This window comes from Mya arenaria, chromosome 10 (assembly GCF_026914265.1).
Source record: "Mya arenaria isolate MELC-2E11 chromosome 10, ASM2691426v1".
Taxonomy (NCBI): domain Eukaryota; kingdom Metazoa; phylum Mollusca; class Bivalvia; order Myida; family Myidae; genus Mya; species Mya arenaria.
The window spans coordinates 10444203-10469950 of NC_069131.1; the positions used below are offsets into that span (position 1 = coordinate 10444203).

The following is a 25748-nucleotide window of genomic DNA, read 5'->3' on the forward strand; positions in this document are numbered from 1 at the left end:
ATCAAATAACAGCTCATTGTATATTTTAAAATGCGCCAAATTGTATGTGAACGTTCCGTCGGCAATGACGTCGTTAAAATTGTGTCCCTGACATGTGCGCGCTGACGTGTAATTTTGAATTTCGATCAAAGTTGAACAGAATTGAGAGCGGGGTAAAATTTCCAAATAGTTAGAAATACCCCAAAGTTAAGTCACTGAAATATAATTTTTTGAATCACTATAAATCTCTATAAATCACCGGAAAACATATACAAATTACATTTAATCGAAGACAGTTGAAACAAAAAGAGTATTTATAATGTTATAAAAGTATCACCCTGTCTGATTTATAATAGTGCGTTAACTCTTAAACTCCCTTTGCAAATAAACTGGCATTTTATGACAATTCTCACCCCTTGGTGCCCCGATAATAAACACGAAATTTGATACATAATCTGCCGATAACAAACAATACAATGACACTTGACTTTGTTTAAAAGTTCTTCATAGATATTTAAGTCCATATTGTCATATCAAATTGTTTACAGAGTAGCGCATATTGTATAAACTAGCTATATTTCACTTATTTATTCAGCGTCTTTTTCCTTTCAATCGACTTGTACATCTTAAGATGACTCTTTTCACGATGATAAAAATGGACTTAACTTGAATTGTCTTAATTATGGATTGCCGATCCCTTGGCCTTGGGTGGATCTATTTGACTCCGTTCCAGATGTGATGTGTATGTAGTTCATGAAAGAGGCCACAATGTTATGCATAGCAACACCCGTGATACGATTTGTTCAACTGGATAAAAGTGATGTAAATATTGTTTTCTTGTATAAATATTTAATTATATAAAGTATGTTTCTTAGACATTGAAGGTTATATAATTGATTTCAAGTGCTCTTGTCCAGATATTGCCGTATACTTATAATAAGTGATCGCAATAAAGTCGCCCGGAATGATTCATGTTAATAATCGGTTTGCTTGAAGATAGAACAGGTAGGAAAATACATGTAGTAAGGATTGTGAGAATCATTCAGGTATAAACATTTAAAGATGCACTCTTACTCCCAAATATAATTTACCGCAATTAAAACATTTTTAATATACCAAAAAGGATGAATAGATGTGGAAAAAAAAATGTTCTTACGAAGGATATCGACTATAACTTGAAAGAAAGGTGCAGAAAACACGGTGTTTCTATCTTATGAGACGATCTTAGATCACAGCAAATCTTTTAGCACTCACCAATCATTTAATATTTTGTTAGCTATAAAATACGCAGTTACAATATTGTTATCAGTAATTAATATTTTCAATAAATGCATTATTAAGTAACTAGTTAAAGGTTTATCACTCAAAATGTATGTTTTTTATATATGTAAATGTATTGATTTTGAAAAAAGAGTGCCATATTAGGGAATCCAGTCCAAAAATAAGCTAGTTGTTTGATTTAAATTTACCGTAAAGTAAGGAGTTGATGCCAAGTGATCCCATGTTATGTCGATATAGTTTGAAAGGGTATTACTGAGTTCTAATGCGTTAAATGGATGACCGAAAAACATTATAGATTACGTTGTTGCTGTTTGCATTTAGTTTTGTATTTCATCTGAAATCAGACGCGGGTGACCTATTTTGCAATCTTTCTTCCAAGGCCAAAAAAGGGTATTTGTAATATTTCCCCCGTTTATTCCTACATAAAACCTTTGCAAATGATACCAAAATGGCGATAGCAACTGCATCAATATTCACATATATGTGTATCGGATACATGAAGTCATTTGTAACATCAGAGAGGAAGTCACACCGATGCGCATACTGATTTCTATCATTTCGTATTTTTACTAAAAATTGTATTTAGATGTTAGTTCCACATAAAGGCGCTCAATAAAAGGTTGATGTATTTTTTTTCCTTAATTTTAATGCATTATCGTGTTTAACTTATTTGACTTTAAAGACAAATACCAAAAGGCATATGATTAAGGTACAGGTAAAAAATATTAGCCTTTATAAAAAAAATTCATTTAATAGCTACGTTTCCACAACCATTAAAGTGAAATGAGTTAAACACGAGAGTACATTAACAAAAATGCGTCAACCAATATTGTGCGCCTTTAAGCAGACGTACATACTCATCTTAAGATCATTTTCGTTAATTGTTTTATTATTGTACGTTTCTTTAAGCAGCATTATACATGTAGTAAACGATTCTGTTATGCTTCGGCACGAATGGATCCTATTATGATCTTGGCCTTTAGTATTGACGTTATAGCTTAACTGTTCTCTCTGTGATGGTTAACTTAAAACTCAGACCGCTGCATTTACTACTGCTGGCTTCAATACAATGTTTGAATAAAACTTGATCACGTATCGATCGAGTATATTTACAAAGATAACTATTTTCAAAACCATAAATACCGAACGGGTCGGTATAATCTATCAACATTCTGTGAATATGTGAGTTTAGGCTTTGCTTATTTTACCCATTGATTATGTTATTTCATTGATTTTGCAGGGAGGTATGGCATTAAAATAACAACGTTCTTGTAAAAAAAGTGTTGCATCGGAGATTCTTGCTGTGTCAAAGGACGGTATCAAGTTCACAGCCAAGCACAGATTTTACTCTATTTCGTTAAATCGACAGACAAAAGGGAGTGTGTGTGTGTGTGTGAAATAGCGGAGTCAAGGATTTCATGTGTCAAGTAACTTTCTGCACGTGTCAAGGAAAGTAACGAGTGAATCAAAATGGCGACTAAAAACCCACGCCCACCTAAACAGCCAAACCCACTGCCAAATGGTTACGTGAGTAAAGATGGTGGCGCGGGGTCAGGGGCAGAACCCTACGACGCGCATGACGAGTTTCAGGCGCACTATCTCCCGAAAGAGCCACGTGCCATGCATATACGCGTGCACGTGAATAAGGACACATTTGAACCGGGCAAAAAGATAACTATTCAAAAGAACAAAGTGAAAACTTTTGAAAACTTCCTAAACGAGTGTACGGAGAAATGCAAACCGCCCTTCGGTTGTGCGCGGCGTCTGTACACCGCCCGGGGGCGTCACCGGATACAGAACCTGGATGAATTGCAAGAGGATAACGTATACGTGATCACCGGCTTTGAGGAGTTCAAGCGATACCCGTAAGTACCCCTGTTGGTTTTAGTTAGGCGGCATTCATTACCATGTTCGTTCACTACCTTGAGTCTCAATCTCAGAAATACTCGAATATGAAACGAAATGTCGTAAGCGTTAAATGGGAAACAAACTAGAGAAATTAGGGGGTTCTCTTTTTTAAATAAGGATAAGAGTTAGAGCTTGTTTTTGAATCCCCTCCATATTTTATATATTGCGAAAACAGATCTCATGTAACCTCCAACAGGAAAGTAATATGAATGTTGATGTATTATATTCAATTCAATTATTCAATTCTGTATCACAAATGGTTCACTATGATAAAATGCATGGCTTTCTTCGGCAGTTTTATGGCACTGCCAAAATATATATATTTTTCCAAAGTTGAATAGAATCTTTGAGGGAAAAGAATCCCGTTGCCAAAAAGAATGTATTTTTCCAAATTTGAATTTAATCTTTGAAAAGACATCAAAATAATCTACCACATTCATTGACTAAATGGCATGAACCTTTTGGCACCAACAATTGTGTTTTTATGCCGTACATTTAATACACGTTTAATCATGTTCCCATTTTCTAAAGGGAAGCCAAAACACCTGCAATGTATACTGTGAAATATATTATATTATATTATAACCCATCTTTCCAGCCAATAAAATCGTCCATGGGTTTTAAATAAAAAGTTGAACAATTAAACATGGATGATGTCATAATTTAGTTTCCCGCCATTTGAAATTATGTTACAATCTTAATCAGTTGCAACATATTCTGTAAAATCTTAACGACTAAGAATATGTTCTATTGCATAAATGTATATTCTGCTGCTTATTGTTGAAAATTGGCTTCATACAATTTATGTGTACCTTGCATAATTATTACGGTGTATGCTGTGTCATTCTGAAAGAACATGTTATATTCCGCTATCAGTACTCATAACAGGACCGGCGTCAAATCCCCACCCTGGATACACCAAGACCGGCAGCCGCATGTATAACAGTATGCCTTGATAACTGGCACTCTGTCTTGTATTATGTTGCTAGGCAACTGTTAATTTCAAGCTGGTAAAACTGTACTCATTTAACACATTTTCAGCCTGCGACAAATAAAGAATTACATCTAATTAATCGCAACCTCGTAAATGGCACCGATCTGTCGGTCAATATCATCCCTGATTACAGTAATATGCCGGCGGCTAATTCCCACATACAAAGTCATGTAGTTATCAGGCAAGTCATTATTTCTCACAACATGATTGGTTACCATGGCAAACAGGTTTGGAAATGTTTTCTGCTCATTTATATCGTCTTTTTTTCCAGACATAGAAATTAAATTACTTGTTTCGTTTTTGTTTCAGCACAAGGAAAACTCGCTTTTCTCATGCGTTTTTTATTATGCAAGATTTTTAATGCTTTTCGAGTATGTCTTTATAGATGTCATCCATATTTTTCCAGCAAATCCATTAATGACCAGTATACTATTATGTCTATTATTTTACTTCTTAAACTTGCTCGTTATTTCAAAGTCATATTTGTTCACTTATACGTAGTTTAAGCATCATAGTGGTACTCGTATACGTAGTTTAAGCATCATAGTGGTACTCGTATACGTCGTTCAACCATCATAATGGAAGTCAAATACGTAGTTCAACCGTCAAAGAGGTACCCGTTTAGGAATATCAACCACCATAGAAGTAACTGTATACGTAGTTCAACCGTCATAGAGGTACCGTATTCGTAATTCAACCGTCATAGAGGTACCGTATACGTAGTTCAACCGTCATAGAGGTACCGTATACGTAGTTCAACCGTCATAGAGGTACCGTATACGTAGCTCAATCGTCATAGAGGTACCGTATACGTAGCTCAATCGTCATAGAGGTAGCGTATACGTAGCTCAATCGTCATAGAGGTACCGTATACGTAGTTCAACCTTCATAGAGGTACCGTATTCGTAGCTCAATCGTCATAGAGGTACCGTATACGTAGCCCAATCGTCATAGAGATACCGTATTCGTAGCCCAATCGTCATAGAGGTACCGTATACGTAGCCCAATCGTCATAGAGGTACCGTATTCGTAGCTCAATCGTCATAGAGGTACCGTATACGTAGCCCAATCGTCATAGAGATACCGTATTCGTAGTTCAACCGTCATAGAGGTACCGTATTCGTAGCATCTAAACCGTCATAGAGGTACCGTATTCGTAGCATCTCAACCGTCATAGAGGTACCGTATACGTAGTTCAACCGTCATAGAGGTACCGTATTCGTACTTCAACCGTCATAGAGGTACCGTATACGTACTTCAACCGTCATAGAGGTACCGTATTCGTAGCATCTCAACCGTCATAGAGGTACCGTATTCGTAGTTCAACCGTCATAGAGGTACCGTATTCGTAGTTCAACCGTCATAGAGGTACCGTATACGTAGTTCAACCGTCATAGAGGTACCGTATTCGTAGTTCAACCGTCATAGAGGTACCGTATACGTAGTTCAACAGTCATAGAGGTACCGTATACGTAGTTCAACCGTCATAGAGGTACCGTATTCGTAGTTCAACCGTCATAGAGGTACCGTATTCGTAGTTCAACCGTCATAGAGGTACCGTATTCGTAGTTCAACCGTCATAGAGGTACCGTATTCGTAGTTCAACCGTCATAGAGGTACCGTATTCGTAGTTCAACCGTCATAGAGGTACCGTATTCGTAGTTCAACCGTCATAGAGGTACCGTATACGTAGTTCAACCGTCATAGAGGTACCGTATACGTAGTTCAACCGTCATAGAGGTACCTTATACGTAGTTCAACCGTCATAGAGGTACCTTATACGTAGTTCAACCGTCATGAGGTACCGTATTCGTAGCTCAACCGTCATAGATGTACCGTATTCGTAGTTCAACCGTCATAGAGGTACCGTATTCGTAGTTCAACCGTCATAGAGGTACCGTATTCGTAGTTCAACCGTCATAGAGGTACCGTATTCGTAGTTCAACCGTCATAGAGGTACCGTATTCGTAGTTCAGCCGTCATAGAGGTACCGTATTCGTAGTTCAGCCGTCATAGAGGTACCGTATTCGTAGTTCAACCGTCATAGAGGTACCGTATTCGTAGTTCAACCGTCATAGAGGTACCGTATTCGTAGTTCAACCGTCATAGAGGTACCGTATTCGTAGTTCAACCGTCATAGAGGTACCGTATACGTAGTTCAACCGTCATAGAGGTACCGTATACGTAGCTCAACCGTCATAGATGTACCATAGAGGTACCGTATTCGTAGCTCAACCGTCATAGAGGTACCGTATACGTAGTTCAACCGCCATAGAGGTACCGTATTCGTAGCTCAACCGTCATAGAGGTACCTTATACGTAGTGCAATCGTCACAGAATTTCGCCATATAATGTTTATGTTTATAGTTTCCAGAGTTTTGATTTTGGATGATTTGTCATATTTCACCATAAGGAGTATGTTTGTTGTTTCAAGAGTTGTAATTCTGACAGCCTCGTGATATTTTGCCATAACGAGTACGTTAAAAGTTGCATGAGTTACATTCTGACAGATTCGTAATATATCGCCATAATGAGTATGTTTTTAGTTTCACGAGTTTTATTTCAAAAACATTCGTTGTATTTCAAGACGGATTTTCTACATTAGAAGCACATAACAGTTTAGATAAAAATGCATGTCAAATGTCTTGAAGTTAATTCAGTAAGGATTTATCAAAACTGTTGGACAGCTTCAGTCAAACATATTAATGTTCAATATTTATCAGGATTTGGGAATCTGGAAGTTATAATGATTTTAACAAATCAACCGAACAATCTATTAATCTTGGCTCTCTGAGTGATTGGACACATTATTTTGGCACTGACTGTGGGGCATATCAAATTTCAGACCTCATTATAATTATAATTGTCTGAAAATGCATTGTGTTCTTACAAAAACCGTGTATTGCACTAAGTATTTACTTAATAGCTCCTCTAGCCCTTCAAGGATCTGTATGTTTGTCTAACGTTCATTTACATTATTCTGATAAGATGCATTATAGATTAATACTTTAACGTATGAAGCGCGTATTCTTATTCACGAGGGATTATCAAAAAACAGCACTTTTTATATCAAGCCTGTACATAACAGGGGCGGTTCCAGGCTTTGACGTAACAAAGATCGTAACTTAAAGTCGTGACCTTTTGACATGCGCCCCCCCCCCCCCACACACACACACTTAGAAAAGTAATCTATTTGGCTGTTTGAAGTATTGGGATGTGGGTTTTGTGGTCCCCCCCCCCAATAAATTTTAGCAATTTCTAGTCAGAAATGGTTCATTTTGAGCGAATTTTGTTACTTTCTCCTATATTGAAACTTGGACGATTTTAGGGGGGCTAGAGTCTAGGGGCGCAGGATGCCCCCTCCCCCTGGATCCATTAGTTCATAAAATATAACAAATTTTGGAAAGCCCATGACGGAAAACATTTAGGCGGGAAAACAAGTTCATGAGTATTTCGGAACAATGCAATTGTAACACTTCCTTACCGAGCAAAGAAATATAACAAACAGACAGAATCCGGCTTTGGACATTTTAAGGACATAATACCATTTATGTGCGTTGCTGTAACTTCTTCACATGCGTTACAAATTATTGGTGGCCCTTTGTATAAAAACATGCAAAACGGCACTTTTGACAAAACGGATCAGTATGTAAGAGTCTATATGGTGATTAATTGATATTAATCGTATGAAGAACTTTCTTCAGGTAAAAACTGTAATTAGGCTAATGCTTTTCTCTGATTTCCTGCTGAAATAGGGATTTAAAACGTATGCGACATTATATATCTTTGAAATTATCACAGTTCGCTGGGTAAAAGAGCATAGTGATCTTCCCTATAGGAAAAAGATCAGTCTTTAAAAAAGAAATGGTTACCTAGGTAACCATTTTCAGAATGTCAGGGATTGTTTTATATTATGCATCAATGCTAATGATTATAATTAAGATATAATTTATTTTTATCCAGTTATATTCAGCTCTTTACAATTGGTTTTGCATAATTTTCATATTATCAACTAGTGTTATTTTATTTTGTTTTTAATTTCGATTCATAAAAATGTTATTTGTATGTTTCGCCAGTTTGTGCAATACTCGGCCACATGGGTCTATGCTCTTTTGGTTAATACATTTTCTGTTCTGATCTAGTCTACCTTTGCAGTCATGACCCCATACAATATTAAATCTGGCTTAATAAATATCCGTAAATGATTACTAGTAGCTTACTTTGGATGTTTGTAATGAGCTTCGTGTAAAATACAATCACGACTCCAGGTTTAATGGTATTTAATAAGTCGTTGAAGGCCAAAATCCACTATATATGCATCGTATCGAGAGGAATAGCGCAATACTATTGTAACTCATTATATATAAAATATAAGTTACAACTGTCTTGCACGTAGCCCGTGACATGTGCAATAGAGTATTCCAGGCAGACGTACACGCATTTAACTTATTATGGAAAGTTTCTATGGACGTTTTTAATTGCCTTTGCTGAACCAACCCCCACAACCACATGCTTGTACTGGTATTACTGAATCTATTTAAAAAAAAAACGTTTTTGTCGGAATCTTCCTTTGTGAGGTGAACTTTAAACTTCCTCATCTATCATTTCCTTCGGTTTAAAAGCCTTTTAGTTATTTCTTTTCGCATTTATAGGTACATAAAATATATATATATTAGCATATATATCACTTCGGTAATAACGAATGAAAGGGTTAAGCTGTCTCTAAGTTTAAATGTTCTAATGGCCTAATATATCAAACACTTCAACTATCTGAGCAAATACAATTTTACAATCCTTCAAGGGCCCCAAACGCAATAAAGTACTTGTAAGAGGACGAACATTTATCTTATATGTGTGTGTCAAGTAAAAGAGGCAACGGATATCAGCGTTTGACATCTAGTTCATATGCATGTAATATTATCACTAAACATTCTGTACGAAACGCGATACCTTCTTTCATCTCTGTTCCATTGAGCATGTTGAATGCAGGCTTCTTTGCTCGAAATTTCAATCAATTGAATGGATGTACGTATACAAGTAAGCTTGTCTGCTTCTGACATGATGTTGGTAACTAGGTTAGACAAGATGCAATAATATTGTATATCATAACGAATTTTTAAAATATTATTCACATAAGACAATATCTTGTCCGAAATCTTCGGTTCATATTTGTTCGGAATCTTTTAAATCCCAGCTGTGAAAAAGCAATATAATGATAACAAAAGGCTAAAAGGTTATCAAAATAATCCCAAACTATCTCGTGTTGATGAATGCCCTTGTATCATTAAGGGCGCATCTTGCATTCATCCCTTATATGTCAAAGCAGCTTAACCTTGAGATATAGTTCGTTCATAATTTTTCATTGACTCCAGCATTAAAACTCGAACAGTGAGGAATGTTTCACCTCAAAATGGCGATAGTGATTGATGTGTTGTGTCAATAGAGGTCTTCACTTTATCTATCCTGTTTATGTTTGTATATATACATAAGTTTAAACAGTAACAGTTCCCTGACAACTACTAACAACACTCGGGTAATGTAAAGTTTGTAATTTCTAAAGTATTTATTTAGGAACGCTCTATCTGGAGAAAATGCGGTAATTAATTTCGGGATTTTTTATTTCTTCATTGTCAGTTAGGCTTTATAACAGGAACAAATGCTAATCCTAAAAAAAACACAAGCATTTAAGTTTAGAAAAAAAATATCTTGAATTTTCTTTTATTTCTTTTATTTTCTGAATTACTCCTCCATAATATTTCAGAAAAGTTTCAACCATCTCGATTTCATGTTCATAAAAGACATGTTTTAGTAAAGATAGTTGGACATACCTCTCAAACGGCCACGTCTGTTAGCGACCATTGTACTGAAACAGTCACGTCTGTTGGCGACAATTGTTCTGAAACAGTCCCGTCTGTTGGCTACCATCGTTCTGAAACAGTCACGTATGTTGGCTACCATCGTTCTGATACGGTCACGTCTATTGTCGAATATTGTTCTTAAACAGTCGCGTCTGATGGCAACCATTGTTCTTAAACGGGTACGTCTGTTTACGACCATTGGTCTGGAACAGTCCCGTCTGTTGGCGACCATTGTTCTGAAACAGTCACGTCTGTTGGCGACCATTTTTCTTAAACAGTCACGTCTGTTAGCGATCATTGTTCTTAAACAGTCACGTCTGTTGGCGACCATTTTTCTTAAACAGTCACGTTTGTTGGCTAACATCGTTCTTAAACAGTCACGTCTGTTGGCGACCATTGTTTTTAAACAGTCACGTCTGTTGGCGACCATTTTTCTTAAACAGTTACGTTTGTTGGCGACCATTGTTTTTAAACAGTCACGTCTGTTAGCGACCATTGTTCTGAAACAGTCACGTCTGTTGGCGACCATTTTTCTGAGACAGTCACGTCTGTTGGCTAACATCGTTCTTAAACAGTCACGTCTGTTGGCGACCAATGTTTTTAAACAGTCACGTCTGTTGGCGACCATTTTTCTGAAACAGGCACGTATGTTGTCGACCATTGTTTTTAAACAGTCACGCCTGTTTGCGACAATTGTTCTGAAACAGTCACGTCTGATGTCGACCATTGTTCTGAAACAGTTACGTCTGTTGTCGACCATTGTTCTGAAACAGTCACGTCTGCTGGCAACCATTGTTCTGAAACAGTTAAGTTTGTTGGCGACCATTGTTCTGAAACAGTTCCGTCTGTTGGCAACCATTGTTCTGAAACAGTTACTTCTGCTGGTGACCATTGTTCTGAAACAGTTACGTCTGCTGGCAACCATTGTTCTTAAACAGTAACGTATGCTGGCAACCATTGTTCTGAAACAGTTGCGTCTGTTGTCGACCATTGTTCTGAAACAGTCACGTCTGTTGGCGACCATTGTTCTGGAATAGTCACGTCTGTTGGCGACCAATATTCTGAAAAAGACACGTCTGTTGGCAACCATTGTTCTGAAGCAGTGCCGTCTGTTGGCGTCCATTGTTCTGAAGCAGTTCCGTCTGTTGGCAACCATTGTTCTGAAACGGGCACGTCTGTTGGCAACCATTGTTCTGAAGCAGTGCCGTCTGTTGGCGTCCATTGTTCTGAAGCAGTTCCGTCTGTTGGCGACCAATATTCTGAAAAAGACACGTCTGTTGGCAACCATTGTTCTGAAGCAGTGCCGTCTGTTGGCGTCCATTGTCTGAATTAGTTTCGTCTGTTGGCGACCAATATTCTGAAACGGGCACGTCTGTTGGCAACCATTGTTCTGAAGCAGTGCCGTCTGTTGGCGTCCATTGTTCTGAAGCAGTTCCGTCTGTTGGCGACCAATATTCTGAAAAAGACACGTCTGTTGGCAACCATTGTTCTGAAGCAGTGCCGTCTGTTGGCGTCCATTGTCTGAATCAGTTTCGTCTGTTGGCAACCATTGTTCTGAAACGGGCACGTCTGTTGGCAACCATTGTTCTGAAGCAGTTCCGTCTGTTGGCAACCATTGTTCTGAAACGGGCACGTCTGTTGGCAACCATTGTTCTGAAATGGGCACGTCTGTTGGCAACCATTTTTCTGAAGCAGTGCCGTCTGTTGGCGTCCATTGTTCTGAAGCAGTTCCGTCTGTTGGCAACCATTGTTCTGAAACGGGCACGTCTGTTGGCAACCATTGTTCTGAAACGGGCACGTCTGTTGGCAACCATTGTTCTGAAACGGGCACGTCTGTTGGCAACCATTGTTCTGAAACAGTCCCGTATGTTGGCGACCATTGTTCTCAAACGGTCGGACGAGTGATGGCAGCCACTGTTAAAAGCGGAACCCGTCTATTGGCAACCATTGTTCTGAAGCAGTTCCGTCTCTTGGCAACCATTGTTCTGAACACCCATTGCCAATACATTCCATTTTTGCATTTAGTGGAAGCAAACCATGAAATACTCTTCAAATAGTGTCAAAGCCAACTTTCTGTAGTTTTTGTTTGTATTGTTTTTGTTTTATTTCAATCTCATGTCTTTTTGTGAGTATCTTTTTTTAGAAAATGTGTATGGTGATATGGATGTATGGGTGGTCGGAGATAACTACTTTTTACAATAACCGTTGTACATTTTATCAGTTCGATCTTGACAATTTTTCATCGAAAATTCATCTCTTACTTTCAATGGATTAAACATTATACAATACAAATATCTCCCCACATCGGTCACTAAAGTGGGAAGCCATCAAAAAAGGACGTAAATGTAAATAATGGCACAATTTGGGAGATTAAAGATACAAACGGCGTTTGTTTGTGCCCCATTGTATGTCGGTAGGTTCGGGCCACGGGTAGAGTTTACTCATAATTTTATTTATAATAGATTAATCAAGTCAGGATCGCACGCCTCCATTGATCCCATTGTACATGGGAAAGATACTCTTTCATCTTGAGTTATCATACGTCAGATAATTACTGCTCGTGCTGCCTCAATGAAATAAAATAATCATTCGCAGCATGATATTTATATTGAATGGTACGAGTTTTCTTGTAAGCTACTTTTATACTTGCATGTTTTTTTATTTAGATATAAATCAAATACTTCCACATAAGTTGCTATGACACCTAAGCAAACACACAGACACACTGTGTGATGTGACGAACATAGTATATATATATATATTTATTCACCTATGGAACGAGCAACGCAACATCTTCAACAGCATCACCGATTTCAGCAGCAGCAGCAGCAGTGGTAGCAAGACCACCGCCAACAAGACCAACACCATCAACAGCATCATGATCACAACCCTCATTTCAGCAACAGCGGCATCGTCGCCGTAGCTAATTTTGATCCACCATTTGTATCATTTTGATACAATCATTAAATGACAGCAGGGCACGATAACTCCTGCGAATCTGTTTAATAAATACATCATTGATTATCGACTCTTGATATTGTATTTCTCGTTGCTAGACTCTCAACAAACAAAACAGGGCTTTCTGCGAGATCAAATTTCGAGAGCCGATCTAAAACTCAGGCTTATGGATTTATTTGGATCCATTCTTTAAGAATATATTGAACAAAAGAAAAATAGTTATTTATTGGTAGAAATAATAGTAATTGATTCAGTGTGTTATCGGTGTCTTCAATTCGAAGATTTCCGCATCATGGGTACTTTAAACGTGTATTTAAAGATCACTACAAATATTTGATCATTATTTAGTAGCAATGATTGATTGAATCTGATATCGATTATTCAGATCATTTAAGCATGTTTGAGAATCATTTCGTAACTGAACTGTACCAAAATGATTAAGTCAGACGATACTGTTTGGTAAAATAATATGATGCACAAATATAGACACAATTAAACCACTGGGACAACTTATTCAGAAAATATTATTCTATTTTGTCAATTGTATCAATACGATAATGTTTGGACCACAGGCGGCAGTTGCGTTGACATGGCCCACTCTATGGCCACACCCCCTCCTTGAAAATTAGTCAAACAAGTTTTTTTTTCAATACCAAATTATTTGGAACACGATCATCTATCACTATTTAAACACTAAATATCAACTAAAAATTCAAAGAATTTGTTTTTCCCAAATAAAACTACAGTAATATTATAATTAAAGATCGACAATTCGTAAAACTCGTAATTAACTTATGTTATAACCAATTGTTTACACACAGCTTGCTTTCTTCTCAGAATATAATGAAGTTTCAGAAAATGCATAACTTCAATACATTTCCATCAGTAAAATGGATATTTTAAGACCCCAACTCCGAAAACTCTAGGTAGGCAATTCCTAATCGCCATCTGTGTTTAACAAAATTGTGTTCATTTTTTTTACTATTTTTAAGAAGGAGGTGTGTGCATAGAGTTGGTCATGTCAACACAACTGCCGCCTGTGCTTTGGATATTATGAACTGCATGTTGCTATGAAGTTGGTTTCAATTAAACACGAAATATTTGGTGTCCAGAAATTTTTCTAATCAATTTTCGATTTGGCTTATTTTAACAAAAACATGCAAAACTAGAGCTTAGAAAAACGATCAACAAATAACCAAAAAGTAATATGAAATGTTGTTAAATGACTATAACCAATTATAGTATACATTTAGATCTATACGAATATATGTGTTAAACCGGTTTCGTTATAAATATTCATACTGTAGTGTCCGTCCATTGCTGTCAAAACATTTGTTTGTGGTTTGTTTTTGTTTTAGTTTATGTTAATGTTATTAAGTGATTACGTAAATGTTTTACGTACGTGGTTGTTGTTGTTGTTGTTTTTGCTGCTGTTGCTGCTGCTGCTGTTGTTGTTGTTGTTGTTATCGATTCAAATTAATTGATTATGTCGATCAAATGCTTTGCATTCTCTACAAATAGTTATATTCTGAATTATGTATTTCAAGCATTGATTGCACTTAAAGAGAGCATTTCCCCAGTGAAATGGTCTTTAAGCAAACACATGCTCAAACAGTCTCTATACCTGCCATTCATATACCAGACAAACTATTAAATAATGGCAATTGGATTGACAGAACACATTGGGGTAATCTCAATAAAAGCTATGCTGGTGATAATCAAGTCGAATAAATAATGGGGGAAACATGTGGCAGCTACGGCGCTTTATCAGACATGCATGTTGATAATACATGTACATCTGCCATGGACGCTGCCGTTGTAATGTAAGATACGCCGGTGTAGCTCTCATCTAGGCACTGTAGGCCCTGTCCTACACTTACATTCGAACAAAAAAAACGTCCAAAACCGCAAGTGACGGGGGGGGGGGTCTACATTCGGTAACGGTCTACTCTGTATTTGAGCGTATTTTTCTCAAACATGTAAAGTGCCTACTTTTGGAAGAGGCTCGAAGGTAGTTAAGTGCATAATAAAGATATCTTCGGTGACTGGAAAGCCTCCAGATATACAACAGAGCGCAAATCTTGCATTAAGAAAATAACCATCCATACACGGTGGCGCAGTCTTTACATTCAAATAGTACCAGCTACGCGCCTGTAATATACATCATGCATAGTAATAATTAATGATAAAATAGTTGTCCCTGTCGGCGTTTTTATTGGTTTAAATATGAATTAAACATTAAATTTCATATACATGTATGATATTGATTTTCGGTTGGTTCCTTATTTGTCTCTTGTTCACAGTTTTGGCCTCGACCGGTATATAAAGAACATGTATAAATTGATTGATATGAATAATTCCACTAGCTATATTTAGATGACATTATTATTTTCATTATTTTGATAATTCGCCCAGAGATAATACATTCTTCTTTTTGTCTTTTAGAAGAATTTAAACTGTTTTTATCATACGTGATATATGAGGAGTCGCGGGATTAAATGCGCATTGATCATTTATTGTGGATTTGGGAGCTAGGATTTCTTTCTTGACGATCGAACACTGGCGCGCAAATCAGGGTTAAAGTATAATGTACCTCTTTGGAAAGAAATCGTTCAATACTCTCAGATCGAAGGCCTGGGAAACGTGAATAAGATTGTTGATGATTTTATATATATTTCAAAAACTTTGATATGTTTTGATAGAAATAATAATTGGCAACTTATTAATTAAAAAAGGTAATGAATATTAATGACTGTTTAATATGGTTAGCATACCAATAAAATACATATTTTGAAAGTTAGTACATTAAAGTGATCAGTCAATGACATATGTACTACTGGCTTTGATGCAAAAATGAATATTTATTATCAGCTTAAAGGGAGTAATTCAAAGCAAATATTGGAAGCTTTAAATGAGTTGATATAGTGCATAGAATTCTCTGCAAATACTCATTTTCAATTGGCATGGGCTGATTTGAATGCGCGTATACCTAAGGCACTTAATAGTTTCTATAGCTTATATTGTAAAATACGGAAATCTAATAAGAGAAGAAGATTTTGTGAAAAGAATTATTGTCGCAGAACGTTTGAGTTATTTACCAAATGAAAGCTCTCGGACAAAAACGATCAGCCAAGCGTTTGTATACATGACGTCGTTAACAATAGACTTCCCGGCATGCATCGCGCGGCGTTGTTAAAGGGACGTTAACTACAGAAGAACCTTCACCGACACTTTTGTATTTCTTTAGTTTTTGTGAAATAATAATGGCATAGGAAATAAAATCGTTTCGAATTTTGTGAAATTGGTCAAAGGATAAGAAATCCGGATTACAGTGTGCTGAAATCCCCGTTCCAATACGTTTTTTGACGTCTAAACCACGTCATGATATCACCAACCATGCAAGGAAAACGGATTACCGTTTACGTCAACAACGACAAGTTCAATCCAGGGAAAGTTGTTACGTTAAACACGCACCAGATGCCGGAGTTCGATGTCTTTTGCCAATATCTCACGGAACGGATCCCGCATCCGACGGGCGGACGGTATCGGCGCGTATATACACCAAACGGCACAGAGGTCCGCGCGCTGGATCAGATCGAAGCTGGTCACGAATACGTGATCTCAAAGGATAAATACAGAAGACACGCGTAAGTGCCTTTCCCGCCAAATATGTTCTTGTTTCGAATTGTTGTTGATCAAATTAAGTGTTATATAGCAACTACACATGTGATAATATATGAGAATGCTGATAACAACTATTATGTACGAGGAGTTTACTTCAAGCATTCCGGTCGAGTAAATAATGTCACTTTCTATTCAACTACATCTTTTCCTATATAAGTTAAATTATATGATTATTTATAGGTGCGTAGCATGTATTTACTCCAACCATCATAATTAAAACCAGGTTTTCTTCGGAAAAATCGCGGAAGTAATTTTGTTTGCACATTGCTGAGGTTTAATAAGAACGTGCCTATGGACAATTGCACGATATTGTTTGTATTTGACTCTTTTACCGATGTGTTAAGGACAGTTTCACAATCCTGGCCCCGGGTCCGCACAAAAGTCGCATATCAACCAACGCAAAGACTTTGCGGCCACTTTTGGTCGGCAAACTTTCCATCGATATACTATATGATATGTGCATATGTGGCAGATAAAGTGTGGGCGGATCCTGGTCTAGTGGTAACACACTTGACTGTCAAAACATGGGTCACAGCTTCGATTTCCCTCCGTTTAACTAAAAAAATACATATCGTTTTCCGGGAGGGACGTTCAATGGGGGTCCCGTGTGACAGTGCTATACCCTGGTGCACGTTAAAGAACCAGTGTAGCTCTAACCACGGTTACATTCTGTCTGTGCACTATAATCCAAAATCATAAAAAATAACAATCTTATGCACCAGTTAATTGTAACTACGCCCCCCCCCCCCCCCCCCAGGTCCGGGGAATAGCCGGGACTTTGACTTTTGGTCCAGCCAACCCCGGGTAAAATCCCCGCCCTGCGGGGACGAACTGATGGTTAAACCCCGGCCAAATGCCCCCGCACCCCAGAGACTCTATATAAGGCCCAATCTCCGCTTAATATGGCGCTATGACAAAACCACCGCGGTCACCCGGCCCTGCGGGGGCACCTGGAAAGTAAAAACACGGCCCTTTTCCCCGGCTGTCCCCGGTATACCCCAGGACCTTGGGGGTGTGGTTACAATTGACTGTTGCATTATTGGGGCACTCGCCGAATGGGCCTTGTCCGAGTGCGAGTATAAATTAACCTTACATACTTACACACAGTACAGTATCGGTAATCGGGGACGGTATAAACACACGGATACTGTCGCCTATGATGGGGGGGGGGGGCACGTAATTGTACATGGAAAAACACGTAACACTATACACGTACTTGTGAAACAATCAGTATAATGCAGTTGATTTGTCTTTACTGAAAAATATGGTAAAAAAGACAACCTGCGCGTGTATTTATTCTTAAAATGAAGTGATCGGTGATTGATTTGAAAATGGTTGGTAATGTTTTTTAAGCAAATTACTTCTCCTGCATGAAAATGTCTTCGATGTACGTTATATCTAAAACTATAGCTTGCGAATCAATGGATTCAATTAGAGCTGATCAATCATTCATTCATGACTGATATCATGTGTCGTGTTGCAATGTTTTATCTTTGTGAGGTATTCGGTCCACAAACTAAAGCTGCAATAAAATGTCTGAAAATATACACCACTATATATATATACAGAGTTTCACTCTAAAAAAATACCGGTGTTTAGGGCACCCCTACCCTACCTGGCAAAATTTCTTTTACCCTAGTTTATTACGAACCTAGATGAAATCGGTTTTCCATTTTTTATTTGTTGTTGATCGTTTCTGTTGCTTACAATTAAAAGCGTGAAGTATTAGTTATTCAATACACCAGGAACCGAAATGTCATAGTAAGTATTCCCAAATTGCTTTGCTATTTTGACTGGCCCTTCTCTAACTAGCATTTGTGAGATCGTTGCCCTAAACCCGTCAATTTCAGGCCTTATGATAATGATATCGAATTGATTGATTAACAAAGCAATGTAGTATAAATATATTTAAGCTGTAATTAAGGTTTTCGTAACCGGGTGGATAATGTTAGACAAATATTTAATTAGACGATTTTGGTTTTAGCTCTGTCTTCGGTTATTTTCTCAATAATGATGTTAGACTTTTATAGATGTATCCAGATGTGGAATATATGATTACTTTAGACAATATTGGTATGGTATCCTAGGTAATAGCATGAGATGTATATTCCAGGATAGGCTAGAATATGACAGGTATTTAGTGTTTGCATATATTTTAGCCCAATGAGCTTTGAGTAATGTATTGTTCAACTGTTCACCTGTTTTCTTTAATTTGTAGGTCAAACTGCCTGCCAAAGTCACGCTTTCGTCATGTTTTATCTTGTCAAACTTGATTTGTATATTACAATTTCGATTTTAAGTTTAAGGATTTGGTAAGATTCGAACCTACTACGAAATGTGGCGTATGACTTGTAATCAGGAGTACTCCCAATTGAGCCATCAAGGAGTACACAAGTAACTCTTGACAAGTTTGCTTAAAGGTACTTCTGTCATCATTTGCATTTATGAAAAAATGCACTTTATTCGTAGATTACATATTTGTGTTTTCAGTAGATGTGTTTTGATGAAAAATATGCCTTATCTATCGAGGCCCTGACTTGGGTCAAAGTGACGAATGTGTTGAGGTTCAAACAGCACCAGTTTAAGACTCGACAGAAAAATAGTATAAAAGGCGCTTGGCAATGCCCGCTAGAATTCATCAGTATTTAAATAGATTATTTTACAGAATGCAATTACCTGGGCAGCGTTTAATGTTTGAATAATTCTTTTAAAAAATCACATCATTCATTGATAATATATGTTTGTAGATGCGGATCAGATGTATTGCATTTTAAATATAAATGTGTATCGCCGTGATCAGAATGCGAATAGCGTCATATAGTCGCTATTTAAAGATAGGGATCGAATTCATATTAACATTTTATTTCGGATTGTTTACAGCCTCATGGCCCCTTCTTTGGTTATTATATTCATGATCATGCGAATATTTTGTTCCAATTATGCACGAATCATCATCATCATCATCATCATCATCATCATCATCATCATCATCATCATCATCATCATCATCATCATCATCATCATCATCATCATCATCATCATCATCATCATCATCATCATCATCACCACCAACAACACCAACAACAACACCAACAACAACATTGGCTGAATATATCAGCACACCGAACGTGGGATAACAATATTCATTTTTTTTATTGATATCGAGATTGTGATATACGAGATCTCCGCATATTTGAATAGTTCATGACTCTATCACGAACTAACTATTAATGAATCATGGCGTTCTTCATTTTTACCCCTGAAAACTCGCCTCTTGGATGGATATTTAAAATGATATACCACGAGCGGATTCAGGAACGGGGCGCACCCGGCGATCCCCCCCCCCTTAAATTGTCCAACTTTTTATTTCAATATAGGAGAAGAAAGGTAATGATGTACGCCCAAAATGCACCATTTCGGACTAGAATTGTTAAAAGTTTCTTGGGGAAGGATTCCCAAACCCCCATGCCAACACTAAGCCAAATAAATTTCGTTTCTGAGGGAGGGGCGCAAGTCAAAAGGGAACTCCCACTGTATACTGAAATTGTGAAAACAGTTCGCTGCCTTCATGAGTTTGTCATAAGATCATGTGAAGACGTATATTACCATAACTTAGTTCAAGTTTTATATTACTTGTGTTTGTTATATTAGCTTGCGCGGTCATAAGACCTGCGAATTTAAAAGCGTAATTAAGCCCTGAGCTCGCCTAATTCATCATGCATCATAGCGGCCTTGCGGCCTAATCAACGTTAACGAAACTCATTTATGCAACGTCGTTTTTCAGTGTTTCCATGGTTTGTAATGAGTTCATTTGCTGAAATCAACAAGTATTTGCTTATTTGTAGGTCAGTCGTTCGTTATTTCCTTAATTGAATGTAATTTCGTGGTTAACTTCACTTCGCCAATTTCGGTGAGGGAAATTACAGAATGAAGACTTCTCACAATAACATGGCTCGATCAATCCACGAGAAAGTTCTCATTGGGCTTTGATCGATAACCAGTGTTTATCATTTAAATACAACTCAGAGTAAAAATTATGTACAGCCAAGACGTTTAATGTATGCTGTTTTGTTAAAAGTATTCGATTAAGGATGATGAGGGATTAAAAGAATGGAGTGCAGAAAGCAAATGGATTTGTTTACATGTAGCACGTGGTTACTAGGGAAAGCGGTCATAGGTCAGGACATTTAATCCCACAATGCATTTCGTGATATTGTGGAAGTAGAACCATCCGAAGTTGTTTACGGTTCATGGAAACATAAAAAGCGGTTTATTTAATTCTGACAGGTGTTTATTTTGGTTTGGAGTTAATTTTACTGTTTTATGGTGTACACTTGTTAAAGGAACGATGTCTAGGTCTCCGATGCAGTACATGCCTGTAGAAACTCGGAATTTGAAACGAAGTCCGAATTGTATTTTTTACGTGAACGGTGATGGTTTTTCTAAGGGATCAAAGTTTTGCATTTCGAATAGAATTAAAACGTTAGATGGTGTTAAGGACGAGCTCACACAAGTGTTGTACAAGGACAAGAATCAAATCGGCTATGTGAGGAATATCTACACTCCGGTTGGTGGGACAAGATTACGATCTATTCAGGAATTTAAAGATGGTCAAGACTATGTTGCAGCGTTAAATGACAAATTTCAACCCATTAAGTATGTTGTTTTAATACCTTTTATACTATTCAAAAACACTTCTTTATCAATGATATAATCAACGATTATTTTCAGATTAACTGTGTGTGCTGAAATATCCAACACTAATTTCAAATTATTGTTAATTTATAAGTTATAATTTATAATATTCAATGCAAGGGGGAACATGCAGTTTCAGCCATTCTAACACTAGGGTGGTCGTGGGTTGAGCCTCACATGGGGAGCTTTTTTCCTTGAGGTTTCCTGTGTCAGAAGTAACAAGATTGCTTGGTTCGGCCGGAAAGGTTAATGGGAGAGGAGTGTAGTGTGAGTGGGTAAGAACCAGCCACTGGTTTAGCTAAATTGGTCAGGGCCCTGTTCTTGTGTTCCTGCCATGCTGTTTTTGAGCCTCGAATAGAGCAAACTATTCCTCCAAGGTTTACTTTTACTTTTGCCTTAATTTAACTTAAGATTATTTTCAGTGGGACTAACCAGTTCTCTCGACAGTAACTGTAACAGCATATTAAATTGTTTGTTTCATGGTCCTTTTGCTTATCACACCAAATACGAAATCTCTGAGAAATTAAGATATTTAAAATGAGAATAAACATGTACTGTAATCAATTGTTAGCTGTTTTTATTTCAGGCATTTCGCTAATCTGAAATCCAATAGTATGTCAATAATGGTATTTTTCAGTATGGTTTTTACCACTTGCTCTTTGTGGTTGAGTGCTTTTAATTACATGTTACAATTGTTGCAATGACGTCATATTACAATTAATTTTAATAATCTGCATAAGATTATCATTTGCAAGGTATACAACAATTAAGAATACACATAGTCACCTGCAAAAACATCCTGGCATTTGCAGGGTATGAAATCAAAACAGGCATGCTGGTCAGACAAATTGATACATTTTTTATGCTTCATTTGAATTATATTACAACGACAATTGTGCATGGGTCACCTCAATTTAAATGAAAGGTGATTTTTTTAAATCCTAAACCACAGTCTTTCAATAGAAAACATGAACCCACATCTAGCAACACGTTCATAACACATGTACATACATATATGCTTAACCTTGTAATACATATATGCTTAACCTATGTGTTTATGTAGCTTCCTCATGACAAATGAATATAAAACTTATAGTAAAACACAAATTTAACAGAGAGGCAGCAGAACTTTCTTGTCAATGACAGCAGTTTTTTTTTCCTGGAATATGGGAAGGGGCTTGGGGCCTTTGAGAAGGGTAACATTGCGGCATATTAGTAGAATTTTTTTTTTTTTGTATATCATGTGCATGTTTTACTTTTATTTTGCTATCAAACAACTTCAGGACCTTTTTACAAGTTGTTGGGAAGTCCTTAGTTTTTGTTCGTAAAACAGAAAGCTTTTATTCAGTTTTGGGAATTAATTCTCCGAGTACTGGTACTTTTTCAAACATGGAGTAAAATATCAATAAAGCAGTATAAATACATCACTCAGAAACATCATTTAATGATTTGTGAGATTCCCATTATATATATATATATATAATAAAAAAAATGGCTGGAGGAGAACATATATTTAAGGGGAAAAACTAAGCTTATTTTCCGAGGGAAAGGGGCTTTAAAACAATGTTTGACGTGGGACTTGTAAAAAAAAATTCACCTATATTAATGATTTATATTTTAAGATTCCCCTTATTTGCTGCATTCGACTAGGTTAAAATGTATGTTAGCATAGTCATTCTGGTACATTATATATACATTATATATATGTTTAATGTATATAATTTTGGTAAACTGATTTTCACATGTAAGTTACTCTGAGAATTTTAATCACTACGCACATCAAAACTTGGTAATAAATGTAATAAGGGGTAATTATAATAATTATAAAGCCTAAGTCTAAAAATGTGATGTTGAAAATTAAAAGGAATAAAAAAATTATATGTACATGTATTTTGCCGCTAACAACATCCTTCATGTTGCATTTTCCAGGCATACCTTTATTGAATTATGTTATAATACGTTCGATGCAATCAATACCTCTGCCTTGCTTCTGACAACTGCATTGTATTGCCAGTATTTCCCTCCCAAGTAAGTGGGAATGGATAATAATGTCACCCTATTAATGGTATCAGATGTTGTAATTACATACTCATGATATTTGTAAATACTAATGATAATAAGCTGGACACTTATGTCAAGATTTTTTGCACAACTTTGGTATTTCCATGATTGGGAATATTTATAATAATGGGCTGATTGTAAATTGTAAACAGGGTGCACTCCACCCCCAACACCACCCCCCCTGGATCCACTAGTGATTGTTCTGTTAGCAGCAATATTATGGCGGCTATTGTCATACACACAGCAACACCAAAATCTTTAAGCTTCTTTATCATCATACTCCCTTGTATTTTAGTACAGGCAGACTTTTATATACTCAGTTTATTGGTTTGAACTGGTTGAATTCCCATCACACCTCATAGTTCAGTTGTGAGAAATGTAACAAGATATAATGTTCTTTTTCTCTGCATAGTTGAGCTGTTTCAGACTTGCCCAGTTTATGAGATAGTGCAGAGCATTTGTCTAAACTTCGTGAATTATTTATAAACCACTGGTGGAAATGTTTTATTACTGAGGCCATTAATTAATGTCTTTGTGTACTTAAACATTCCTTTCCCAGAAGATTCACTCATTACATTTCTGTTGTGTTCCTTTTTGAAGGATCAAGGAAAGTTTTTCTTAACATTGGGAATTCAAATTATCAAAGGAAAATCCAAAATGATGTACATGCTATTACAAACAATGTCTTTGTATATATTATTAAGTTGGCATTCGGCACTAGATGCTGGATTGCAGCAAGGCCGCATGGCATTTTAATAAACAGTAATATACAATTACTTTTATGAATGTAAGGTCTTTGAATACGTTTTTAATCATCATCAGTTTATGAAAGAAGAACTCTGAGCTAACACTCTTTAGAACGGACTCAAATAATTAACAATTTCTATTTTGTTAATGACTGTGATTGTTTGTATTTTCTCACAATGCTTTTATGAAATTGGATGTCAGAGCTCATGATTAATTATCAATACATACATTTTCAATTAGGAAGCCAGGATGTTTTAATATTTTATGTCCTTGAATGCATTATAGCCATCATTACTCCTGGTATGAAATGCATGAAGCAACATTGGCGTAAATTTCAGCCATACTGAAACAAAAAAATAGGTTGGATTGATTAATTTTAGTAAAAGCAATTAATAAATGTTATGATTCATAATTTATTGCTTCTAATTAATTATTCTGCTGCCATGAAGGAATAAAGTGATGATTTTCGCTTTTTTAGTCCAGTGCATTCAGTTAATTTATTGGGCATTACTTTATTATTTCTTAGGAATATAGGGCAATTAAGGATGGTTAAATTTTGTTAAGTACCTGGTTCCTGACCAATACAGCAATAACATCTTATGTGTGATGCTTTTAAGGTGTTTTTATGTGAGCGTTGTTGCCTGCAACTTGTTGAAGTGAACTGAAGGGATGATTATTTTCCAGATGCATTTTCATAGATGCCGTTCATGAGCTCACTTCATTTGACAAAACAATGAAAAATATTTAAAAGGTGGTACTGTTTTATTTCAGACGACATGGTAATTTCCCGTTGCTTTAAGATGTGGGGAAAACATGTAATTTCTATTACGTTGTGTAATTGTTCTGCTGCTTTAAATGCGTATACGCAGATACAAGGGTCAAACGTTTTTATCATTTATATTCATCTGTTTGCATGAAAATGTCACCCCAAAATTGAATTCTTTTATTTACTAATTTGCATATATAAGTATATGTACATGTTCCACAAGATTAATGTATAAAAAGCAAGTATAATATTCCACTTTTGTTGCTAGTCTGTGAATAATTTATGTTATTCTAACCTGAATGTAAGGTGCAACAATTGATTTTATTTTTTATACGTCATTAACTTTTTCAATGAATATTTTGATTCTTTCATCACTGCACTTTGGTCTCCTTATTCTTACAGGAATATATCATGCACTATTATACTAAATTGTCTGATAACAGCAGTCAGTTAGCACACTCGCTTCTCACCAAGGCGACCCGGGTTCAATTCCCGGCCTGGGCGCATGTGAGTTTGGTTAGTGGTCACCAAGCCGGACAAGTGGGTTTTCTCCAGGTATTCTGGTTTCCATTACAGCACAAGACCACACTCCCGCAGAACATCGTTCCAACAAGAGTGACATAGTATAAATTCATAACTTTCTTCACAATTGTTGTAAAATATATAATGTTTAAACTAAGCACTATATTTTGCTGCAGCTCATTGTAAATGTATGAATGGTACACCATTGGTCTACTCTCAGTTTCCAAGGATACAAAGATCTTCTTGTTCTTAGTTTTACAAAGAGGAGACATTTCTATGAGAATGTTTACATAGA

The 25748-nt window shown here is 36.6% G+C and overlaps 1 protein-coding gene across 13 annotated transcripts in view; it reads left to right on the forward strand.

The window, feature by feature from the left end:
- Window positions 1-524: 524 nt before the first annotated feature.
- Window positions 525-25748, forward strand: part of LOC128205402 (doublecortin domain-containing protein 2-like) — a 67994-nt gene continuing 42770 nt past the window's right edge. For 9 of the 13 annotated variants that reach the window (XM_052906989.1, XM_052907002.1, XM_052906997.1 and 6 more), the window contains exons 1-2: window positions 525-801; window positions 2501-3125. In XM_052906989.1, the coding sequence (XP_052762949.1) occupies window positions 2731-3125 (395 nt within the window). In that variant the 5' untranslated portion in view covers window positions 525-801; window positions 2501-2730. Of the gene's footprint in view, window positions 802-2500; window positions 3126-15451; window positions 16626-20619; window positions 21319-25748 lie in introns of those variants that run through there. The other 4 variants (XM_052906995.1, XM_052906996.1, XM_052906993.1 and 1 more) reach the window with 4 other exon arrangements.